Source organism: Talpa europaea (genome assembly GCF_964194135.1).
Source record: "Talpa europaea genome assembly, chromosome: 10".
Taxonomy (NCBI): Eukaryota; Metazoa; Chordata; class Mammalia; order Eulipotyphla; family Talpidae; genus Talpa; species Talpa europaea.
In genome coordinates, this window is record NC_140077.1 from 26,571,319 (window position 1) to 26,594,910 (window position 23,592).

The 23,592-nt window shown below is 35.5% G+C and overlaps 1 protein-coding gene across 1 annotated transcript in view; it reads right to left on the reverse strand.

Annotated features, from left to right (window-relative positions):
• Nucleotides 1-23,592, reverse strand: part of BTAF1 (B-TFIID TATA-box binding protein associated factor 1) — a gene marked incomplete at both ends in the record, with an annotated part of 76,752 nt that overhangs the window by 21,789 nt on the left and 31,371 nt on the right. The window contains 15 exon segments of the mRNA XM_084244664.1: nt 1,275-1,465; nt 2,377-2,803; nt 5,340-5,543; nt 7,001-7,175; nt 7,524-7,666; nt 8,510-8,659; nt 10,782-10,886; nt 12,241-12,361; nt 15,056-15,180; nt 16,260-16,400; nt 17,317-17,493; nt 17,589-17,684; nt 18,175-18,264; nt 21,265-21,333; nt 21,594-21,723. Of these exon segments, the coding sequence (XP_084100790.1) occupies nt 1,275-1,465; nt 2,377-2,803; nt 5,340-5,543; nt 7,001-7,175; nt 7,524-7,666; nt 8,510-8,659; nt 10,782-10,886; nt 12,241-12,361; nt 15,056-15,180; nt 16,260-16,400; nt 17,317-17,493; nt 17,589-17,684; nt 18,175-18,264; nt 21,265-21,333; nt 21,594-21,723 (2,344 nt within the window).

Sequence of the window (23,592 nt, forward strand, 5' to 3'; positions counted from 1 at the left end):
TCTGACCAAGTACATTTCTTTCTTTGCTCTCCCACCATGTAATCATGGCCACTTCCTGCCTTTGATCTTTGGTTTTTTCTTTAAAAGATTTATGTATTTTATTTATGCATACAAGAATCAAGGTATGGGCCAGATGTGCGGGAGGGTGAGAGGATTCATCAGAGCCAGAGCGGGGAGCAGAACAGGCAGACTGATTGAAATGCAGTAGGCGAAACAGGAGGTCTGCTGCGCCATGTGGGTTCCTTCCTGGTCAGCTGGGTATCGAACTCGTGCTGCAGAGGCTGCGGATAGCTTCATAGTGCTGTGCTTAACCTCTTGCGCCACCAGGGAGGCCCATATTACATACTTATAAAAGGTTGACTAAAAGCCTGTGAACAACAATTATTTGACACTTATAAACTTATCCTCTGAAGAGCAAGAGGAATTTCTGACATTGACAGTATTTGAAAATGTTAGCTTTCACTGTTACTTAACATCTCTGAAGATACTGCTACCGGAATGGATTAGTTTATATTTATGAATAACTTAGGTTCCCACTATCAAGAGTATTTCTTGCCTACGGAGATAATCAAAAGTAAGTGGGTAAAAGTTTTAACAGGCATGAGAAATTTGAAGACGTCTGCAATTTTTCTGGATCGTGTATCTAGAGTAATCCAAAAGGCTATTATCAAATTCCAGTTCTTTCATTTAAAAAATATAAAGGGGGGGGGCCTCCCTGGTGGCGCAAGCGTTAAGATGCAACCTATGAAGCTCTCCGCAGCCACTCCAGCATAAGTTCGATTCCCGGCTGGCCAGGGAGCAACCCACATGGCACAGCAGAACCCCAGCTCTTGTATGCATAAATAGATAAGTCTTTTGGGGAAAAAAAAAAAAAATATATATATATATACACATACACAACGGGCTCCATGGTGGCGCAAGGGGTTAAGCACTGCACTATGAAGCAATCCGCAGCCTCTGCAGCACAAATTCAATACCCAGCCAGCCAGGGAGCAACCCACATGGCACAGCAGACCTCTCCTGACTTGTCTGCTGCTCCCCTCAGCAGTGTATTTCAGTCAGTCTTCCTGTTCTATTATTCTCTGTTCTGTCTCTGGTGAATCCTTTCACCCCCAGCATCTCTGGCCTGTACCCCAGCTCTTGTACGCATAAATAAATAAATCTTTAAAAAATACATAGATAAAAATACAATTTGAGAACTGATAAGACATCTTAATTCCATCTGTAAGATACGTGTTTAAAAATCAAAGTATACAAACAAAAAAACCATTTACCTCATCAAGTTCAATAAGGATACTTCCACTACTTCCAGCAGGAAGATCTGCTATTTGAGCTTTCACTGCTTTAGGAGTAGGACCTCGCCTACTTGTTATAGCAAAAGCAGCTTTCTGATGCCTATAGAGTGTAATTATACCTCTGTGTTTGGTGACAGTATGGTGCATTCCATCTTTTTCAGAGTTAGATCCTAATAAGGAAAAAAGTTAAATAACTTTGAAGCATAATATAGATGACCAAATCTTCCTGTTTTAAAAGAGATACAACATATTTTAAAACTGTCCTTTAAGCCTCAATTTTTATAGGACAATGACATTTTCTTTAGACGATGAAATGTCAACAAAATATTTGATAATTTATAACATTAAATTTGTTAGTTATGATTATCCTTATATAATCAAAAATGTAGCATTATATTAACAAGAAAAATTATATGCAAGAATGACTATGACTTAAGTATATTAATATTTTTAATAAATGTCTAGATATAAAAAGAAACATTGTAGAATATAAATTCTCTCTTAAAAAAATAAATGTCCATAGTTACCATGAATTAAGAAACAATGACCACTACAAAATACTGCAGGTTCACATAGCATTATGGTAGTCGGGGTGGGGAATCACCCTATTACATTTTTAAGATGCTGATATGCAAAATGTCTGTCCTCTTCTTCATTCACATTTTTCTTAATATATATTGTGCCAAAGTTGAACATTTATTACATTTTGAATAATTTGTTTTTCCAAAATCTCATTAACAAAAAAATCATAGAAGACTATGGCACATGAAGAAACGCTGATCCTTGAGACAAAGAGCAATTCTTATTTTCCATATAAATTCCCCAGATGAAAATAAAAATGCTAATTACACATTATTTGGTAAAGATAATAGAGTTCACTTATCTAATGACATGCAATAAATTTAAGAAACTAGTTTTATAGGCAGAATTTCCATTCAATAACATTTGATACAATTAAATTTTCTAGACTCTATAATGGTCTTGAAAGGGAAGGTAAGGGTTAATACCTGACTCATAAATTTTAAACAAATTTAAGAGGTTTTTCTCTACTCCAAACAAAGGTTTAGATATAGATATATACCTTTAGAGTTTTCCTGGCCACTTTGTGTTGGTACTGGACATGTGACACAAGGAGTTAGATAGGGGTCCACACAAAGTGAGCTACAGAGATTCTTAATAATTTTTGAATTGGGACAAGGTGTCCTTGTTGTACACTGTTGCAGGAGTTTTGCTATGCACTGAGCTGCATAGTTTTGCACTAGTGTATTCTCTTCTTTTTTAATTGTCTCCATTAATGGTTTTATGATAGGGTTTAATTTCTCTGGAAGTTGTTGTAAGCTCACAACTGCACATGCAGCAAAAGTATGCACTCTCAACTGCAACACTTGCCACTCCTGGTTGGTCTCTGTAACTGTCATTTGGACCTGTTGCCGTTTACCATCTAACTGCTGCAACACTTGTGGATTTAAATCAAAAGATGATGTGACTTCATGAAAAACAGTAGTGACCTATTAAAAAAGAGAAATTAAAAATCATTAATCACATCAACCCCAAATAGTCTATGAACTCCTAAAGGACAGCTAGCTCTTAGTTTTAAGTTTCACAATATCTAGTAATGTTTAGTATTTAGAAAACAAAATGTCTTAAACCTCCCACCTAAACTTTATTTTAATCTGACGTTATTTAACATTAGCATTATATTCTTTCTTTTGTTCTTGAGAACAAAATTATGTATTCTTTAAATATGTCTAATATGTTTGAGAGAAAGCCAACCTCAACACCCACATGTACTTTTGTGAAATGAGAAGCTACCAGCAAATATAAACTCTTATAATACCAAAATTCATGAACTTCCTTTAGGTAATAATATTCTTAACTCAAAAATGTATAGGGTACCTGTTGCAAAGTGGCTCAGTGTTGCTAATTGGATTACTTTTATTCTTTCTCTGACTTCCCATCTAGTGATAAAATGTCCAGGTAATTTGGGGATGGCAGAAAGCAAATGTGAAAAAAATGGTGCAAGTAACTAATTCAATCTTTAATTGCCAAGAGCTACCTAAAGCTTTAAGACTGTTGTATCATATTACTTTAAAAGACTGCTTAATTTATTTTTAAAAACAATTTTACTGGGATATAATCAATATACTATAACTGTTTTCATTTAAGGTATACAATTTAATAGTTTTTATTATATTCAGAGTTGGGCAACTGATACAGTAACTTTGGGGAAAGGTCCACAATTTTTTATAAAACAAATAAACACCTACCCTACAAACCAACAATTTCACTCTGTTGTATTCACCCAAAAGAAATGAAAATATATGCCTTTAAGATCTTGTATAAAAATGTTTAGTGGGGGCCTCCCTGGTGGTGCAAGGGGTTAAGCTCTGCATTATGAAGCAATCCACAGCCTCTGCAGCACGAGTTCGATCCCCGGCCGGCCAGGGAGCAATCCACACGGCAAAGCAGACCTCTCCTGTCTCACCTGCTGCTCCCCTCTGCAGTGTTTTTCAGTCTGTCTGTTCTGTTCCCCATTCTGTCTCTGGTGGATCCTCTCACCCTCCTACCCCCGCATCTCTGGCCTGTACCCAAGCTCTTGTATGCATAAATAAATAAATCTTTAAAAAAAAATGCTGGGCCTCCCCTGGGCACAGCGGTTGAGCACTGGGCTGCGAAGCTGCCTGCAGCCTCTGCAGTGCCGGTTCGATCCCCGGCGAGGGTCCCACATGGCACGCAGACCTCTCCTGCTGCACCCGCTGCACCCCTCAGCAGTGTATTTCATCAGTCTGCCTACTGTGTTCCCTGTTCTGGCTCTGGTGAATTCTCTCACCCTCCCATGCTTCTGACTGTACCCAGTGCTTGTATAAATAAATAAATCTTTAAAAATAAAAAATAAAAAATAAATGTTTAGTGCACTTTTGTTTATAGCAGCCAATAACTAGGAACAGCCCAAGTGTTCATCAATAGAAAAGAGGCTTAAACTAATTGTGGTATACTTATTAAAGGTCTAAAATTCAACAATAAAAAAGAATGAATTATTGATAGCTATGACAGCATGGATTACTTTCAGAAACATGATGAAAAATTCTTATACCAAACATCACAGAATATATCATTTCACTTATACAAAGCTCTAGAACAGGCAAAAGTAATCTATATAGAGGAAACATTAAAAGAGGGTGTGGAAAGGCAGGGACTGACAGGCAAGTGGTAATGCCATTGCCTGTATTTTGATAAGGATTTGGGTTTCATAGATATGTGCATCTGTTAAAATTTATCAAATGGTCCACTGAAGATCTGTGCACTTCCTGAAGCTTTGGTAGAAGGTGAGTGAAGCATGAAGTACACAAAGAGATGTGAAGATGTGTCTCAAAATTATATAACTATATTAATATCATATATAATTATACATAAAAATTATATAGCTGTTATGACATGAGATGTCATATATAAATTTTATTTTAAAAATGCAAAACAAATATTGAATTTGAGTTAATGACATATACATACTGAAATATACTGATATTTGCAGCTTTGAAATGCACCAAAAAAATATGAAGGGCTGATGGCTAATAGAAGTGTAGATAGATGTGATAAAACAAATTTAGTAAAATGTTCACTGAAGGTTCTAGCTGGGGGATATACTGAGTGCTCAATGTTTAATCCTTGTACGTTTTCTCTATGTTTGAATATTATCATAAGTGGGGAGGGGAGAGAAAAATACTCAGGAACTTACAGAACTAATTTTTCCTATACACTGCCAATCATTAAGACAAATAACCAAAAAAAAAAAAAAAAAAGGAAAACATTTTCTAACAAAGGTGCATTGGTTTGTCAGACACTAAGATTTACAAACAAAAAACAAAACAACCCTTCCTCATTCTCCTACTTCAAGAAAAGCCAATACAGTAAAATACTCTTTCTAAAGGGTAGGGATGATAGGCTACTAAGCCACAGTTTCAAAAAATTACTGTTTGTATGGTAAACAAAACATGACAAATTTCTAGTCTTTATTTCATGCTCTATTTAAAATTCTTTACTTACCAGGTCATTAGCTTGATCTATTGTAAAAACGTTGTTGTTTACTCTGTTACCAACTTCAACATGTGCATCAGTTAATGATGAAATAAGCTGTTTACATTCATTCTGCATTCGTGTGAATGGAACGGCAATTTCATCATAATATAAATGTTCTGAAAGGATATCAAGTAAACGTGGCTGCACAGCTAGGGTAACAGTTCTACACTCCTAAAACATAAGACAACAAATATTCAGAGCAAATATAAAAACATAATTTGAAAGATGCATAAATCTTCACTTGCAAACTGCCAAGTTAAATTCCTACTGATTTTGAATCTATGTTGTTATATCCAAACAACATAGTTAGTTGCACAGAGAAAAGATATCACACTCAAACTACTCTAAAATTTTAATATGAATGACTACAGAACATGCACATGGAACTATTACATTCCATTAAATTTTCCACCTAATTATTTTTACTTTACTCTGAACTTATTCCATGTTTATATATATAGCAGATTTTAAAATATGTAACTGTAAAAAGAAATCAGTCAGAAAAGAACACTTAGCATGCACTAAAAATGTTATTTAAAAACTCATTAGATTTCTTAACAGTTGAGCCCACAGCTTTCACATGCCATACTGTAGAAATGGATATATAATTTAAAAGCTACTTACCTGCCCCCAAATTTAACTAACCCTTCCCACTCTCTCTGGTTGTTGCCTGCCCCAACCAGAGGGGGAATGGCCTCAGTGGTGAGCCATGAGGGGTTCTGTGGGATCTGGGTGATCAGCCTGGGCTTCACAGAGTAAATCCAGAGAAGCTCTGTGAGGGTCCAGAAACCGAACTGTCAACACTTGCTGCTGAGTCTGAGAGGCACAAAAACACATCATCACTGCCTCTCCAGTACACCGAGTCCTGCCTAAAAACAGATGAGCCTTGCTTCTTTCCAGAGGCAAAGGTGGGGCGGTTTCAGTTGCAACAGAGCATGGCTCAATTACTTTTAGACACAGTTTTGACAAACTGCTAAGAGGCAGTAACAACTCTCACAGCAAGTGCAGACAGTTAAATTTCCAGAATTCCAGTCAATGGAATAAACAAAGCCAGCAGGAAGTTTTTTTGATTTACAGAAGCAAGTCTTATACAAAATCATATATCTTACTAGAAATTAAAGATTAAAAATGCTGCAAGGCTTATTTGGAAACATGAAGATTTGGTTTAAATATGGAAATTTTATTCTTCCTGTGACCAAAAATTCTGCCCTTGCTACCACTCATACAAATGGATCGCTAATACTCAAAGCCTCTTAATTTCTATACTTTCTAGTGAAAGAGAGATACAGAGGAATGAATGACCAAAAGTTTCTGGACTGCTTCCATTTAAATGTTTTTTAATGGGGACATTTGTTAGTAATTGCAGGATCAAGAGCAAATACTAAGTACAGAAATAGCTAGTAATCTCAGGTTCAAGACTGGAGGTGCTAAGAAAGTCTAAGGTTAAAGACCAATAGGAGAGAAACAATCTTTCAATGCATTTTGGAATACCTTTCTATAACTGTTAGAGTTTCATACAGAAAAAAGTTTCACCTTTCTGTTTGTCAACTATAATGAAAATAATCCTGACAGCTAATGGAAATTAGTTTAATTAATTTGTCTTCATTATTTTGGGGGCAAAATCTTACCTTTTGTAAAGCAGCCCATTCACAGATTACCAAAGTAACACTAATTCTCTGTAAGGCAGATTTGGAGTTCAAATGGAAGAGCAGTAATTGGCCAAGGGATTCAGCTGGTTTAATTTCTTGGGTTACCACATTTACACCTGGATCACAAATACAGCAACAAAGTGCTCCTAACAACCTAAGAGGGAGAAAAAAAGAAGTAACTACAGAAATCACTTGAAGTAAGTTTCCCCTATTGAAGCAATAATTTTTCCCAAGGAAGACGTTAACATATTTTTGTTAAAAAACGTAGAAACCCTCAGGGGAGGGGATTGTACACTTATGTGTGTGTGTACACACACACCAAACACACACACACACACACCACCTCCCCACCCCCCGTTTCAAAGCTTCCCCCCAAATTTTGAATGTTTTCTTATGCTTTAATTTTTCTTATTCTATAACTATATATTGATATATAGGATATATTGACAGATATAATACAGACTCTTATGGTTAAATGACTTCTGAAATTATGTCTACTCACTTGGCAGCCATAATTCTGGCCCTCATAACCACAAAATCTCTGGTAGCAGGGTCTTCCATGATGGTGTCTGCACCTGCAATATATTCCTGAAGTACTTCTTTACTCTGGCTTTGGCCTTGGCGCACCTTACCACCTGTTTTTTCCTAGAGGGAAAGATGAAAAAAACCAGTAATTAAAGATTAATCATTAAAAGTTAAAGTGCAACACTGAAAATATTCTCATTGTTATATTCTACTAAAATACTGTTCTTTTCACACTAAAAAATTTGGGGGGCATTCAGCCTCTTTTCAGTAGGTATCATTTTCTTACCCCTTTGTTAATTTTTTGACACTGTAGGATTTCTCCTCTCAGTATGGTCACCATACCTCTCCCACCACCAAAGCACCCATAGTCTTCCACCACAGTCCACTGTCCTTTCATAAAATTTTAACAGATAAAAATAACCATGCATTTTGTCAAGGTCCTAATTAAAAAAAAAACTTCTCATGTTAAATTAATGAAATCACATTTGTAATAAAGCAATAGACTTCTTACATGGTTACTGTATTATTCTTTTTAAGAACCCAATGACACTTTACATTTGATCTCAAAACTGTAAACATAATGTAGTATGACAGAAATCATTACGGAAAATACTATATATGGTATAATAGACTATAATCTCTCCTTTAATACTTTTGACAAAAAAACATTAATTTTCTTAGAGGAAGAATCAAAGTGAAGGTTTAGCATGTATTTGCTATTTACTCTTGGAAATTTTCAACAATTAAAAAAAGCATTAATTTAATCATTTTCTTTTCTGATTACTCTAGCCAAAGCCTCTAATAGTAAATCATTTCTTTTGCTATTGGAAAGGAAAGAATTCATTTTTATTTTATATATATTTTTCATCTTCCACCAAACCACGCTGTGCCCATATCCCATGTACCTCCCTCCTGCATTAATAATTATGACTGAACAAATACACTGTCTTTCTCTATACTTACCTTTGCTCTAGTTTTTACTTCCAGCAACATATTTAAATCAATAGGTAAATGAGAAGGCTGCATCATTAAACAAAGCCAAGCACCCATCCATGGACAAGCAGCTGCTACCACATACTGAACTGAAGCCTTGCTTAATAATTCCATCCAAACCTACAGAGTGAAAGGGTAACATGAAAATGAAATTTTCCTAGTAAGACCTAATACTTATTTTTGGAATACTGAATTGAAAAAAATTAAGTAGGAAATAGTACAGAGATAATTTTACAAGTCAATATAGAGGCTTATTTTTAAATACTACTTTTTGAGGTAGATTTCTATACTAAAGAATACAAAACATAGTTTAAAAAAAGATATACAAAGAATTTTCTGCAGTATTTTATGAAAATCATTTAAAATAAAAGACAGCCATAAAAAATAGTCATCAAAATAAAAAATACCCATCAAAAAATAGTTATAAGTCACTGAAATCCCTTATATATATCAGCTTGATGCGAAAGAAGTCCTATATTCAATATATACTTGAAGATATAATTGCACCAGGGGGGCCTCTCTGGTGGCACAGGGGTTAAAATCTCCAAGCTAACTCCTAGGTATCTAACCAAAGGACACAAAAACATTAATTCAAAAGGGCACCTGCACCCCTATTTTTATTACAGCACTATTTACAATAGGTAAGCTATGGAAACAACCCAAATGCCCAAAAATAGATGACTGTATCAAGATGTGGTACATATACACAATGGAATATTGCTCAGCAATCAACAAAAATAAACTCATGCCATTGGCAGGAACATGGATAGAGCTGGAAGGAATCATGCTCAGTGAAATAAGCCAGAAAGAAAAAGAAAAATACCGGATGGTCTCACTCATAGCAAGAATTTAGAAAACCCAAATAAGGGATCAGGAAAAACACTAATTATAATAAAAATCAAAATCAACAGGCAACTATAAACCAGAGACACACTATGGGACGGGGGAGAGAAGGAAGAAGGATCAAAACAAGGGTGGTGGGAATTTTACAGGGACTATAACCAAAATGAAAATGCACACATTGTACAAAAATGAAAAATTATGTAAAAAATACATAAAATAAAACAATAATAAAAACAAAAATCTCCAAGCTATCAAGTCACTTCAGCCTGAGTTCAATCCCCTGCCAGGGAGCTAACCCACACGGCTCAGCAGACCTCTCCTGTCTTACCTGTTGCTCCCCTCAGCATTATATTTCAGTAGATATGCCTGTTCTGCTCCCCATTCTGTCTCTGGTGAAGCCTCTCACCACCACCCCTCCCTTCACTTTTGGCCCAGATCCCTCTTCTTGTATGCATACATAAATAAAAATAAATTAAAAAAAAAAACCCTCCTGATACACATCCTCTGCTAAATTTAAAGGGGGTAATACACTAGTATAAATTAAGAACAATATGTCTTGATTCATGATCTTATCAGTAAAGTTTCTTTCTTGATGCCTATCACTAAAGAGACTAAGACAAGTATAGAGAAATAACACAGCTGTTATCCAACATTGTTAAAAATGAGTCACCTACGAGAATAATACTGGTCTAAACTGAATATGTTCCAAAGGAACATATCCAGGAACATGGATATATCCATGTTCCTGGATAGTATGTTCCAATACTACCATTTTCCTCATAAACCTTATTAAATATGTCAAAAGGCTCTTCCTTAAAGATTCCAACACAAGCTCTCCTGCCCACCCTATGACTATGCAAGTGCCTCTCTTTTTCTTCCAAAGAAGAAGAAACCTAAATAAACCTGCCCTTTTAAAATGGACAGAGAGAGAGAGCGCGAGAGAGAGCGCGCGCGCTTTGCGAGCACATGTGCATCACATTTAACTGATCTTGCTAAGTAAGGGGGGAAAGTACATGTCTAAACTGTGACAATATATTACCAATAAGTTCCAAAAGATATTTTTCAGGATCAATATACAAGCTGATAAATAACAAAATGATTTTGGTGGAAAGTAGTCTTACCTTCATTTTATGTATCAAAGCTATCAAAAGTACTTAAAACACTTACTAGTTAAGTGACATAGTAAGAGAAAAGCAGCATGGCCAACTGGGATTTAATGATTACATTCTGTAAGAAACCCATTTCTTTGTCTCATCTTGCAGATCTCCAGACTTTTCAAATCTCTTAGGCGATTTCTAATTTCTTAAAACCATGAACAACAGACTAGAATTACAAAAGTTTTAAAATTTTTTGGTAGCAAGTTACTGGGAAAAGGAGTATAAACAGATTCATTGTGTACCTTGTGAATGAGGTCCAGAATTTCCTGACTGCTTTCTAAAACACAAAACTGAAAAATGTGTCGCAGCATATCAGACAGGATAGGTATAAGCCAAGATGAAGAGTTCTGAAAACAAAAACAGAATCAAAGCTGTATCATATAATTTTGGGGTGTCAGCTTATGTCATGAGTTTTAAGTCAAATAATAAATATGCTACCATGACAACATGGCCTTTATCAACATATCCTTCATCAAGGATAATTTTGACAAGACTTTGAAGCAATACTACCATTTTTCCCCCCCAATGGTCTGGAGAAACTAAATGGCATATAATCACTGGAAAGTTGTAAAAAGTATGATTATGGGGCCTCCCCTGGTGGTGCAGCAGTTGAGCGCTGAGCTGCAAAGCTGCCTGCAGCCTCTGCAGCACCAGTTCCATCCCTGGCCACCAGCGAGGGTCCCACATGGCACGAAAGACCTCTCCTGCAGCGCCCGCTGCTCCCCTCAGCAGTGTGTTTCGTCGGACTGCCTGTTCTGTTCCCTGCTCTGGCTCTGGTGAATTCTCTCACCCTCCCGTGCTTCTGACTGTACCCAGTGCTTGAATAAATAAATCAATAAATCTTTAAAAAACAAAAAGTATGATTATGATTAAAAACTCTAAATTCTGCTTCAGGTAAGTTGAAATCACCCTCCATATGGGAGCAAACCAACCAGCATTTAATGTCACCACTTTCTTAAGGAAAAAGAAAAAATAATCAGATTACTGCTGATGTGTTAGATGATCAGAGTTGAAGTATAATCACCAGTAATGCAGTACTTATAAAAAACAGCATGATAGGATAATGGATTGCTTATTGATACATCCCCTAAATTCTACTATTTTTTTGTTTGATCTCTAGCGTTATCTTAAAAATAGGGATGCCTTTAACAGGGCATTACAGTTGCCATCTGCACTCTGATAATCTGAATGATCTCAGCATTTTAATGTGTGACTCCTAAAGGATATTATACTTGGAAAATACCATCCTCTTAAGATTTACTAATCCTTGAGAGGAGGCAAGTGTGTAACAACCCTACTGTCCATCTTTAGGAGTCATACTGCAGAGTTTCAAATACAGATTTCTAATCTGGGGTAGGGTCTGCCAACCATCCAACTGTCAATCAAACAGCAAGCAAAGACTGAACAATAGGTCTCTGACAGGAAGAACTTATTCAATCTTTCATTCAGAATATTTACTGAGGGTTCCATATGTATTAAGCTATTCCAAGTATTGGGATTACAACCTAGAACAAAATATTAAAATATTTCTGGTGCCACAGTAACGCGCTTATGTGTCTACAAGATAACTATACTACTATTCGTAGGCCCCGCACATTCTCCAGATCTTTGGATATGTAGCAAGAGTAACCAAGTGGTCAGATCTGTTTTATAAAATTGATTTATATAAATTTCAAGATTACTATAATTATTAGTTCTTACCTCATCCTGTGTTGATAACAATGTAAACAAAGTTTCCAAAGCTGCTCTTCGAACTGATGATATAGTATGATGCAAAAAAGGCCAGACACGAGGAACTAAAACTGTGAGCGACTGTTGAATACTAATAAAAAAGATACAAGTTAATCTCATTCATTCTCAGTTGAAGCCTCATTGATATATTATCTGCTTTTTCCAGGTGAACTGAGTACCTTTTTGGAAAGATTCTAAAAAGGTAATATAATTTTCATGTAGATATTTAAGTCTCACTCAAAACTATTACATTAGCATCAGAATAGCCAGAGCAAATGGACATAAAGAGCAGAAATATTAAAATTAGTTTCTTCTGTAGCACCAATGCCATGAATTACCTTTATCATATTAGAAGTTTCCAATATACCTGACCTAATTCTCAATCTTCTCTTATTCAAGAAAATGGACATGTATCTTAGCTGGTGGCTAAATACAGAAAATCAGGGTTGCTAAATCCTTACCTCTTTTGCCATGGCTAACTCCATGGGGTAATCAATAGATATACAAAATTATACATCCCCTTTTAGGGCCATCTCTGCCACATATCTAATGAGCAAGAGGTGGTGTGGTGGTAGCTTTTAAAATTTGTTATCCTGATGTAGCTTTTAAGCTTGGAAAACTCAATTATCTTCATTCTCACAGATTATATTCTTAAATGGGGAAGAAAGCAAAGCCTTATTTAGGCTAAAAACCTAGACTACAGGATTCCTGTCACATCCATGAGGCATAAAAGTTACCTGATATTAGGAAATGATTTAAAAGTAGCTTCTGAAATACAAACCTCTTATTAAAAAAAAAAACCACATGAGCAAAAAAACAGTAACACCAGTGTAACTACCTGTTCTTTCATGGTTCCTTTCAGGAGGTCTACCTTTTATCATTTTTGTTTTCATTATGTTCAGATTTGTATAAAAACAACTTCTTACATTTATTTATACATTTAGTAAATTTACTTACATTAAACACATGCACACACAGACATAAAACACAAAATATGTAAAAGCATTATAAAAAGGTCTTGTTAATAGTGTAATTGTTCATGCTCCAAATGACATGCTGCATTTCTTCTTACATAAGCTGGACAGTATCTGCCAAATATCACAACATATGAAGCAAATTTTCTAATAAGGCAATTTTTGAAGGAAAAAAGATCAAACACTACATTATTCATATTGAATTAACAGAATTTCTGTTATATTCTTTCATTTTCTTACATTATCTAGCTTTTCTGATTCTACGCATTTGATTTTTTCAAAAGGTACTAAGTTCTTTAGGACAGTGTCAATAAACTAAGACCCACAGGTCAAATATGATCCATCCATTTTTTACAAGAAAGTAAGAACACAGGCACATTCATTCCTTTACTGTTTTGATGGTTGCTTTTGCACTACAATGGCAGAGTTAAGGAGTTTCAATAGAGATCTTATGGCCCACAGAGCCTGAAATATCACTATCTGAGCCTTCACAGATAAAAGATCCAAACCCTGATTTGGGGTAATTAAAAACTCTTGCATTTTGTAGCTTTACAAGGACTTTCATCACATAAATTAACTAATCACTATTAAATAGTTTATTGCTCATGAAAGTATCTGAAAATTAGGAAACTCCATATATTTATTATCACTTCAATGTTAATCTTAATTTGCTTTTATAGGCATTTACTTCAAAGGCACAAATTGCTATTCCAACTTGTGAACTGTAAATTTAACTTTGAAGTACTCCCAGTAGACTGGTATTATTTGAAACATTCCCTACATGTTTTTCATACAAGTATGATTTTCATTAGAAACAGAGTCACTCACAGAGCCAGACATTTATAATCATATGAACACTCACTGAACAACTTCACTAGGCTAAGGACAGTAATTTTCTCATCTGTGATATTTTTCAAATTGCATACAAATTTTTCCCTCCGTATCTCCAAGGATACTATTAATAGAAACAGTAATATTCAGGAATCAGTCTGCATGGTAAGGAACATGTTAATTAGCTTCATTTCAAATATCAGGATAGAAAAAAAGGTGACACTTTTTTTGGTGCATGTTTTTTGCTTCACCCAACCTTCGCCTTTCCACATATTTCATTATTGTATATTCACTTCCTGATGTGTAATTGTTGAAATCAAGAGCAAGAGTTAAAATGAACATTACAGGGCTTCCCTTGTAGCGCAAGGGGTTAAGCACAACACTATGAAGCTATCGGCAGCCACTGCAGCACAAGTTTGATCCCCGGCTAGCCAGGGAGCTACCCACATGGCGCAGCAGACCTCTCCTGCCTCACTCACTGCTCCCCTCAGCAGTGTATTTCAGTCAGTCTGCCTGTTCTGCTCTCCATTCTGTCTCTAGTGAATCCTCTAATCCACCCCTGCCCCCCTGCACCTCTCACCTGTACACCCCAGTTCTGTATGCATAAATAAACAAATCTTTAAAAAAAATAATAAAACGAACATTACAAGGAAAAAGTTAACAGAAGAGCAAAGTTTGGAAAATGTATGTTCAGTGATAATACCATTAATTAAATGTCAACTAAAGAAAGTTAAAATTCTATATGCAAAGCTAAAATATAAGGGTTACATTTCTAAAGTTACAAGACAAAGAATTATATAAATGAATTAACACAAGGGTAGAGAATGTCTTTTTTAATTCCTTCCCCAAATGTACCACCAGACTTACAGTACTCCCAACTTATAGTTCTCAAAGGTGACAGATCATTATATTATTAGGTTTAATTACCTGGAAATATACATAAACATCTTTTACTTATTACATTAAATAGAAATAATTACCTGCATTGTTGGACCTGAGGATAAGTTAACAAAGATGAAAGAAGAGTCATAATACTATTTGTTGAAGCTGTCAGATCATCCAGTTCCAGAAGAGCATCCCATAATGTATTTATAATGAAGGGTACCTATAACATCAGTTATCAAGAAAAGTTGTTAATTTTATGCAAAATATCCATAAGCCATGTTCAATTACATTCAAGGAGTGCCTAGTGATTCAACAACATATCCAATTCCAGTGAACTTGGATAGTGCTGGTTTTGAGCAAAATAAGAAAGACATAACTTGTCTTTAACCAAGTCTTTTTAATGCTATTCAAGTCTACTTCAGCACTTCCCTTCCTAACCAGGCTCATAATGGGTAGGAGAATTCAGGAAATGCGTCAATCTACTATTTTATGTAAAAAGACAAAACTGAAAACAATATGGTATGGGCACACAAGTCGTGACCCTCTGTAATTTTAATGTATTTTAACATGGCAATAATCATCACCAAAAGAACAAACTTAGTTTTTAATTTTAAAAATACTGCTTGCTGCACTTCCAAATGTGTGTTCTAGTTTTAACAATGCAAAGGAAAATCAGATAGAACTTAAGAGGAACTTCAAAAAATGAGACCAAATTAAAATCCAAAAGTCAAATGCCAAAATCATTCACATGTTTAAAAACCAGGAGTAAAATAAAGAAGAAATGGCTGCTTTTTTCTTAAAGATGTTCCCTATACACTCTGTATGTGAAGGGTTGTACATTAATATTCATTCTTCTCAAGGATAATGTGTAATCGAGATCACATGACTCACAAGGGAGTGAGAAGGAAAATGAAGGATGAAGAGAAAAATGTACTCAATGTTTTTCCCAAATCTCTACACCCAAAATGTAAACAAGCTCTGTGGGAAGAAAATTCAAAAATATTTAATTTAGGGCCTCCCTGGTGATGCAAGGGTTGTTAAGCAACACACTATGAAGAAATCCACAGCCTCTGCAGCATGAGTTCAATCCCTGGCCAGCCAGAGAGAAACCAACATAGAGAAGCAGACCTCTCCTGTCTCACCCGCTGCTCCCCTTAGCAGTGTGTTTCAGTCAGTCTGCCTGTTCTGTTCCCCACTCTGTCTTTGGTGAATTCTCTCACCCCCCACCCCCCCACATCTCTGGCCTGTACCCCAGCTCTTGTATGCATAAATAAATCTTAAAAAAAATATTTAATTTACCTTGTGTGTCTGAAGATACACAAGGCTTTCTACCACAGGTACTAAAGATGCTGCAGCAACAGCTCTGACATCATCATCAAGGTCTTGGAGTCCTTCAATTATTCTAGTTAAGACTTTAGGCAATAAAGTATTGATTACATCCTGTAAAAATATCAAAATATATTAATTTTCTATAGTACAATTATTGTGCTTAGACTTTTAAAATTAATTTGCCATGTGAAAGCATAAAATCCAGTATTAAAAAAGAATCACAAGCAGAAAGGAAAAATATCCACAGATGTCTATGTAGCTAATCCCATTTGAAAAAGATTACAATAGTATCAAGTACTTCATTATTCTTGCAATTTAAAACATCAGAACATGAGGTAAGACTACCAATTCCCTGTGTTACCACATACACAAACATACCCTGTGCTAGAACCTTAACTTCTACTTCTCATGCAATACAACTGACAAGCAAGGGGGGTATGACAAGGGGCCTCCTTGGTGGCCTACAGGTTAAGTCTCAGCCTTATTACCACTACAGCCTAAGTTCTATCCCCAGCCAGGGAACTAACCCACATATGGCACAGCAGACCTCTCCTGTGTTGCCTGCTGCTGCCCTTAGCAGTGTATTTCAATAATTCACCTGTTCTGCCCCCCTCTGTCTCTCATCCCACCCATCCCACACACCAATGGCCTACATCCCAGTTCTTTTACACACACACACACACACACACAAGAAGTGGATATGATAGATTATTCCAATCAACACTTCACTTTTCCCAATAAAATCAGCTTCCAGAAGCTGCTCCTGTGATCTTACACTAGGAATCTTACTGAGAATTGGTCTTCCATGAAATAGGAATAATTTTCCAAATCTAGCTTAACATCTTTTGATTTGTACTTAAATTCTTACTAGCATCACCTATCTCTATCATACTATCTCAAGATGACAAACCTTGGAAGTACTGGCTAATCTTAAACAAGAATAATCTAGGGTCATTCCATATAATTAGTGAAGATAAACTAAAAGGAAAAAGACTTTCCTACATCCTTCAAAAACTGAAGTGTTTACCTGACGAACTGCCAAAGCGTATTTTATTCCCAGCAGACCACCATGTCTAACTTCCCATTGTTCTTGTGTAAGTAATTTAAGCAAAACATCCACAGTCTTATGAACTCCTGTTTCATTCATGTGCTTTAACACCACACCTAATGTTTGAGCACATGTTTCACGAACTGGTGCCACAACCTAGAAATGAGAAAAGAAAAAAATTCCTATTTACAAAAAATTCACTTTGTACAATTTGAAATATAATAGGATTATGACTCTTAGGTGATACTTACTTCATCAGAAACAAAGTCTCCAAATCTATCTAATGCAAAAACACAAAGGAGTCTAATAACCAAGTCTTCCAACCACTCTTGATGCTGCTGAATCATCTGTTAAAACAGACATTTTTAAAATAACATAGATCACACTCTGTAGCTGGGGTTGGGAAAACAAAGGCCCAATTCAAAAATAAAAATATAAGGACATACTATTTTTGTTATAAAAACAATAACCAAAATGCAGAAGAGCCCAATTATTACCTTTAAATCAACCACATCCTCTTTGTTGATTAGATTCAAATACACCAAAATCTCTAAAATTCATAAATTCTACATTCTCCAAGAGAAATGAATATTTATAGTTGCTAATATCAATTATAACAATCATGTATCTATTATCTATCCTATTACTAGTGTCTCCATGCTTCACCAATCATATTGGTCACCAACTTCTAAACTATCCTTATTCATCTCACTCTACTTTCCAATCTATTATTTCCTTCTCATACTCATGCTTATGCTATTACTTCCCTGCTTATGCTACTACTTAGCAAAAGAGGCCAACTACTGAAACTTGATAATTGCTGCTTTATACACTTACCTCTTCTAATGTGCTGTCTCCCATTTTACCACCACTTTTCCCATGAGCTTTCAGGATTTCCCTAAGTCCAGTGCCTGCACCATGTCGAACCTAAAAAGATGCAAGATGCACATGTTAAGAGGTTAAATGCTCAAGAAACTAAATTTAACTTTGCTTCAGTATGAAAAAGTGATATTAAAGAAATTAAAATTTAAGTGGTACTTATAAGAAGTGTCTTTCTTCTACTATCCAAGAAGCCTTACATAATTAGTTTCACAGTTTTGGTCATGTGAAATTTTTGTTAACATCAATTTAAGAAAACAGCTATTTTAAACTCTTTTGAGATGCCCATCACTTATTTGTCACTCCTTTACCCTTTGCCCATATTCAGCATTATCAGCAGCGAAGTGGAGGGAAGGAAGTATCATTTATTGTTCTGTACAGCCCCACCCCTAGTATCTATAAAGTAGGTCAAAACAGCATGGTGCAGGAACAAAAAACAGAGACAAGGACCAGTGAAATAGAATTGAGTCCAGAAATAAACCCACACACAAACAGTTAATTTATGACCAAGGAACCAAGAGCATACTATGCAAAATGAAAATCTCTTTAACAAATCATGTTGGGAAAACCAGGTAGTCACCTTCAAAAGAGTAAAATTAGACCACTATCATGACAACCACAACAATTAATTCAAAATGGATTAAAGACTTGGCAAGGTCCTCCCTGGTGGCACAAGGGTTTAAGTCTCAGCACTATGAAGCTATCAGCAGCCACTGCAGCATGAATTCGATCCCCACCAGGGAGCTAGCCCATATGGTGCAGCAAACCTCTCCTGTCTCTCCTACTGCTCCCCTCAGCAGTGTATTTCAGTCAATCTGCCTATTCTGCTCCCCACTCTGTCTATGGCCTGTACCCCAGTTCTTGTATGCATAAATTAAGATCTTAAAAAAAAATTTATTCATGCATACAAGAGCTAGCGTGCAGGGCAGAGGTGCAGGGGGTGAGAGGATTCAACAGAAACAGAATGGGGAGTAGAACAGGCAGACTGACTGAAATACACTGCTGAGGGAGCAGTAGGCGAGACAGGAGAGGTCTGCTGTGCCATGTGGGTAGCTCCCTGGCCGTCTGGGGATCAAACATGTGCTGCAGAGGCTGCAGATAGCTTCATAGTGCTGTGCTTAACCCCTTGCACCACAAGGGAGGCCCCTGCATAAGTAAATCTTTAAAAAAATAAAGACTTGGCAATAAGATTTTTAACCATAAAATACATAAAAGAAAACATAGGCATTATATACCATGATGTTTGCCTTAGAGAAGTTTTGTGGACTTGACTCCAACAGCAAGGGAAACAAAAACAAAAATAAACAAATGGAACTATATTAAACTAAAAAGCTTCTGCACAGTTAAAGAAACTATCATGTAAATGAACAGACATCTTACTGAAAGGGAGAAAATATTTGTATATCATACACACAGAAGAGGTTAATATCCAAGATATATAAAGAATCTATACAACTCAACAAAAAAGCAAATAACCCAATCAAAAAAACAGGCAATCTGGATACTTCTCCAAAGATGTACAGACAAGTACATAGACAAGCACAGACAATAGACACATGAAAAAAAATGTTCCATTATCAGTTATTAATAGGGAAATGCAAACCACAATGAGATATCACATCACCCGTCAGAATGTCCCAAAACAAAAATTTCAAAAACAGTAAATGTTGACGAGGGTGTGGAGAAAAAGGATCCCATGTACAATGTTGGCAGAAATGTAAACTGGTGCAGCCTCTATGGAAAACAGTAGGGAGGTGCCTTAAGACATTAAAAAATAAATCTATATGATCCAGCAATTCCACTTCTAGAGATCTACCCAAACAATATAAAAACAGTGAGTTGAAAGGAGATATATACATCCCTGTGTTCACTGCAGCACTATTTACAACAGCCAAGCTATGGTAAAAACCCAAGTGCCCATCAACTGATAACTGGATAAAGATGATGTGGTATAAAATACATACAAAATAGAATATTACTCAGCTTAAAAAAGGAGGGATGAAGGGGTTGTAAGCTTGCCATTTGCAACAACATCAAGGAAAGGGAGGAATAAGTCAGAAGGAGAAAAACAATGGATGATTTCACTCATGTGTGGAATATAAAGAAACAAAGTAACAGGTAAAGCCAGAACAAATTCTTGGAAGAATCCAAGTATTGCAGAATTGAAGTTATCAGAAGGGGGGATGTGGGTAGAAACAAAGAGTGTTCAATGGACAGTGGTGGGGGTTACTGGTACTATTGGGTGTGATGTGGTAATGTGCATTTGAAAAAGTGTGAATCCGCATATCTAAAACAGTGTTATAAACCAATATTATCTCAATAAAAATAGATAAAAAGAAAAAGTGCATCAAAACTAAGTTCCAAAGTTACCAGTGTTCAGTGTAAAATGAAGTCAACTCAAAATATCTCATGATTAATGCTTCACTGTAGTCTCGCAGTTTTCTGCACTGTCATCTGAGGGCAACTGACATTGCACACTTCTTCAAGACCGCATTTGATTTGAGGCTTGAATAGTTTTAAACAGAAGTGCATTCAGGAGCAGAAAGGATGCTAAAAGATATTCCAATACGGTATTTTTTAAAAAAAATACCCAAAGGCAAGTAGGTGGGACAAAATGCTTTGAGACCACCAACCCTGAACTTCACAACCAAAAGGGTTTCACTTTCATCTCATTCACATATTATTGGCACTTGTTCAAGATATTCTGTGAAGAAGTATTTCTGAGGTTAAGAAGCTCTCAGTGAAAATTATAAACTTCCACAGGAAAGTTTCACTGTCTGGGAAAGATATTTAAGTCTTTATATTTTAGGTGACAAAATGAAAAGAAATGAACAATTCACTAAAGAAATAGGACAGAAAGGGTATGAACAGTAATAATCAGTATACAAGTTTTCTACTTAGACAGTAAATGATATTAAGTACTGTAAGTGCTCCTAAGAGGAATATAGGGGAAGAATAGGAACCCTGATAAAATAAATTATATATGACATGGTTCTCTCATTAACAAAGAAAATCGAGCTGAGAGAAATTGTAATGAAGAAATCTTACCTCCCAGGAGGGATTAAAAAGGTCATTGCAAAGCTCTTCACAAAAGCTTTCCAAAGGCCATTCATTTGTCTGAACAAAAAAAAAAAAAAGAAAGAGAATTACTTCTAATTCAAAAGGCATATTTTACGCTAATAATTTAATTAAAAAATACTCATTTTCCAGGTCTAGTAATATTAGACAGGCTTTAAAATTTTTAATTAAAAATTTTACTAATGAAATCAAGATATTTATAAGATTTTTAATAAAATTTCTCTCAGTTGCAGATTATTATGCTGACATTAAGAAAAAATAACAATTTCAAAGAACACTTTAGGACATTTCAATAATACCTCTTCAATTAAGGAAGAACTGTCTGGAATATTATCAATCAAGACTTTGGAATCATTTGCAGACTGGTTAATAACAACATTTGCTATTTTTCGCCTCTTTTCTTCTGGTTCCCCATCAGTGCTATCATTGCTAAAAAAATAAAAATCAATTAGAAGAGTAAAGGTTAAGTAATGAATGTAAGAGAAACCATAATTAGAACAAATGTTTTGCCATATTTTGCTATGCTTTACTTAAAATTTAACCACTTAAAAAAATTTTTTTAAAGATTTATTTATTTATGCATACAAGAGCTGGGGTATAGGCCAGAGATGTGGGGAGTGAGAGGATTCACCAGAGACAGAGTAGGGAACAGAACAGGCAGACTGAAACACAGTGCTGAGGGGAGCAGTGGGCGAGACCAGAGAGGTCAACTTCGCCATGTGGGTTGTTCCCTGGCTGGCCGGGGGGTCGAACCTGTGCTGCAAAGGCTGTGGATTGCTTCACAGTGCGTTGCTTAACTCCTTTCGCCACCAGGGAGGCCCCTGCTTATAATTTTTTTTGAGCAAAAATATGCCTTACTCCCCTAATTGATAGATATAAGTCAATGAATTCTTGCTTTCAAATTGAATCTCAAATTTAACAAGGCTTTTTACCTTCCTCTCTTCTAAAAGAAGCTCCTTTTCTTACTTTAAATTCTCTTGGTATAACAACCTAAATCTGGCCCGGTCTAACATTTTTAGGTTGTTGTACCCTGGAGAAAACCAATATACTGAGTAATACAATATAATTTTATCACTGCTTTAAAAATACAGAAACAAAACAAGTGACCAATAAAAAATGTGTCTAGAAAATTTGAGGAAATATCTTATGACTAAAAAGTCAGAAGTATCAAACCTAGTCTAGCAATTTATTACAAAGAAGAAGATAAGTGTAATTAGTATTAAAAGAAAGAAATAACTAGCACTGTTAAAATACAGCATTATTTTCCATAACCTCCATCTTAAAATGTAATTCATTTGGCCAACCAGTTTTTTCTATAAGGTGATGAAAGAAATCTGAGCCTCTCTACTCTCCAACACACTCACTGTATTTGGTCACCTTACTGCCCTTCAACTTATTAGGCATGTTTCTACTTCTAGGCATTTATTTTTGCTATTCCCTCTATTTGGACTGTCTTTTCTAGATATTCTGAAGGCTAGCATCCTTGCTTCTTTCAGATATTTAATCAAAAGATTCATCTCTGTTGAATCCCTTGCTAATCCTTTCTAAAATGTCAAACTCTTCACAAAACATTTTATATGTTCCTTTCTTGCAGTATTTCTTTTTTTTCCTTATCCCTTTATCATATGTAAATGATATATGAATTTTATACATTTACTGATTTATCTTGCTCCTTATCTATCTTTCTATAAGTTCTACAAAGACAGAAGTTCTTACCTATTTTATTCACTATTTTATCCTGAGGACCTAGGATAGTATCTGGCACATAAATGGTATTCAACAAACATTTGTGGAATGAATCATGAACTCTAAAAATTAAGGTCTAGTATTTCCAAACTCAAATCTTTGGAGAAAAGTCCTTATAAGACTAAAGTCAGTAGAAATACTAATATTAGGTTACTCTATGAGCCTAACAAGCTACTAGCAAACAAACTCTGTAGTTAACATGTTCAACAAAGATTTCATGCTTAAAAAGGCCCAACAATTTAACCACACATTAAAATGTATGCCACACAGATGTTTATTATTCATATCCTTTTGTGCCTAACTTTTAAATGAACACATTTTAGCTTTACATGAATGGAAAGAACAAAAAATTATCTTTTGTAATAAAATCTTATTTTCATAGGCTCTTATGCATTTATTAATTGATCTTTTACTCAAATATTTCTTTTTTTTCCTCTTTTTTAAAGATTTATTGATTGATTGATTGATTTATACAAGCACTGGGTACAGTCAGAAGCGTGGGAGGGTGAGAGAACCTAATAGAGCCAGAGCGGGGAGCAGGGCAGGCAGAAG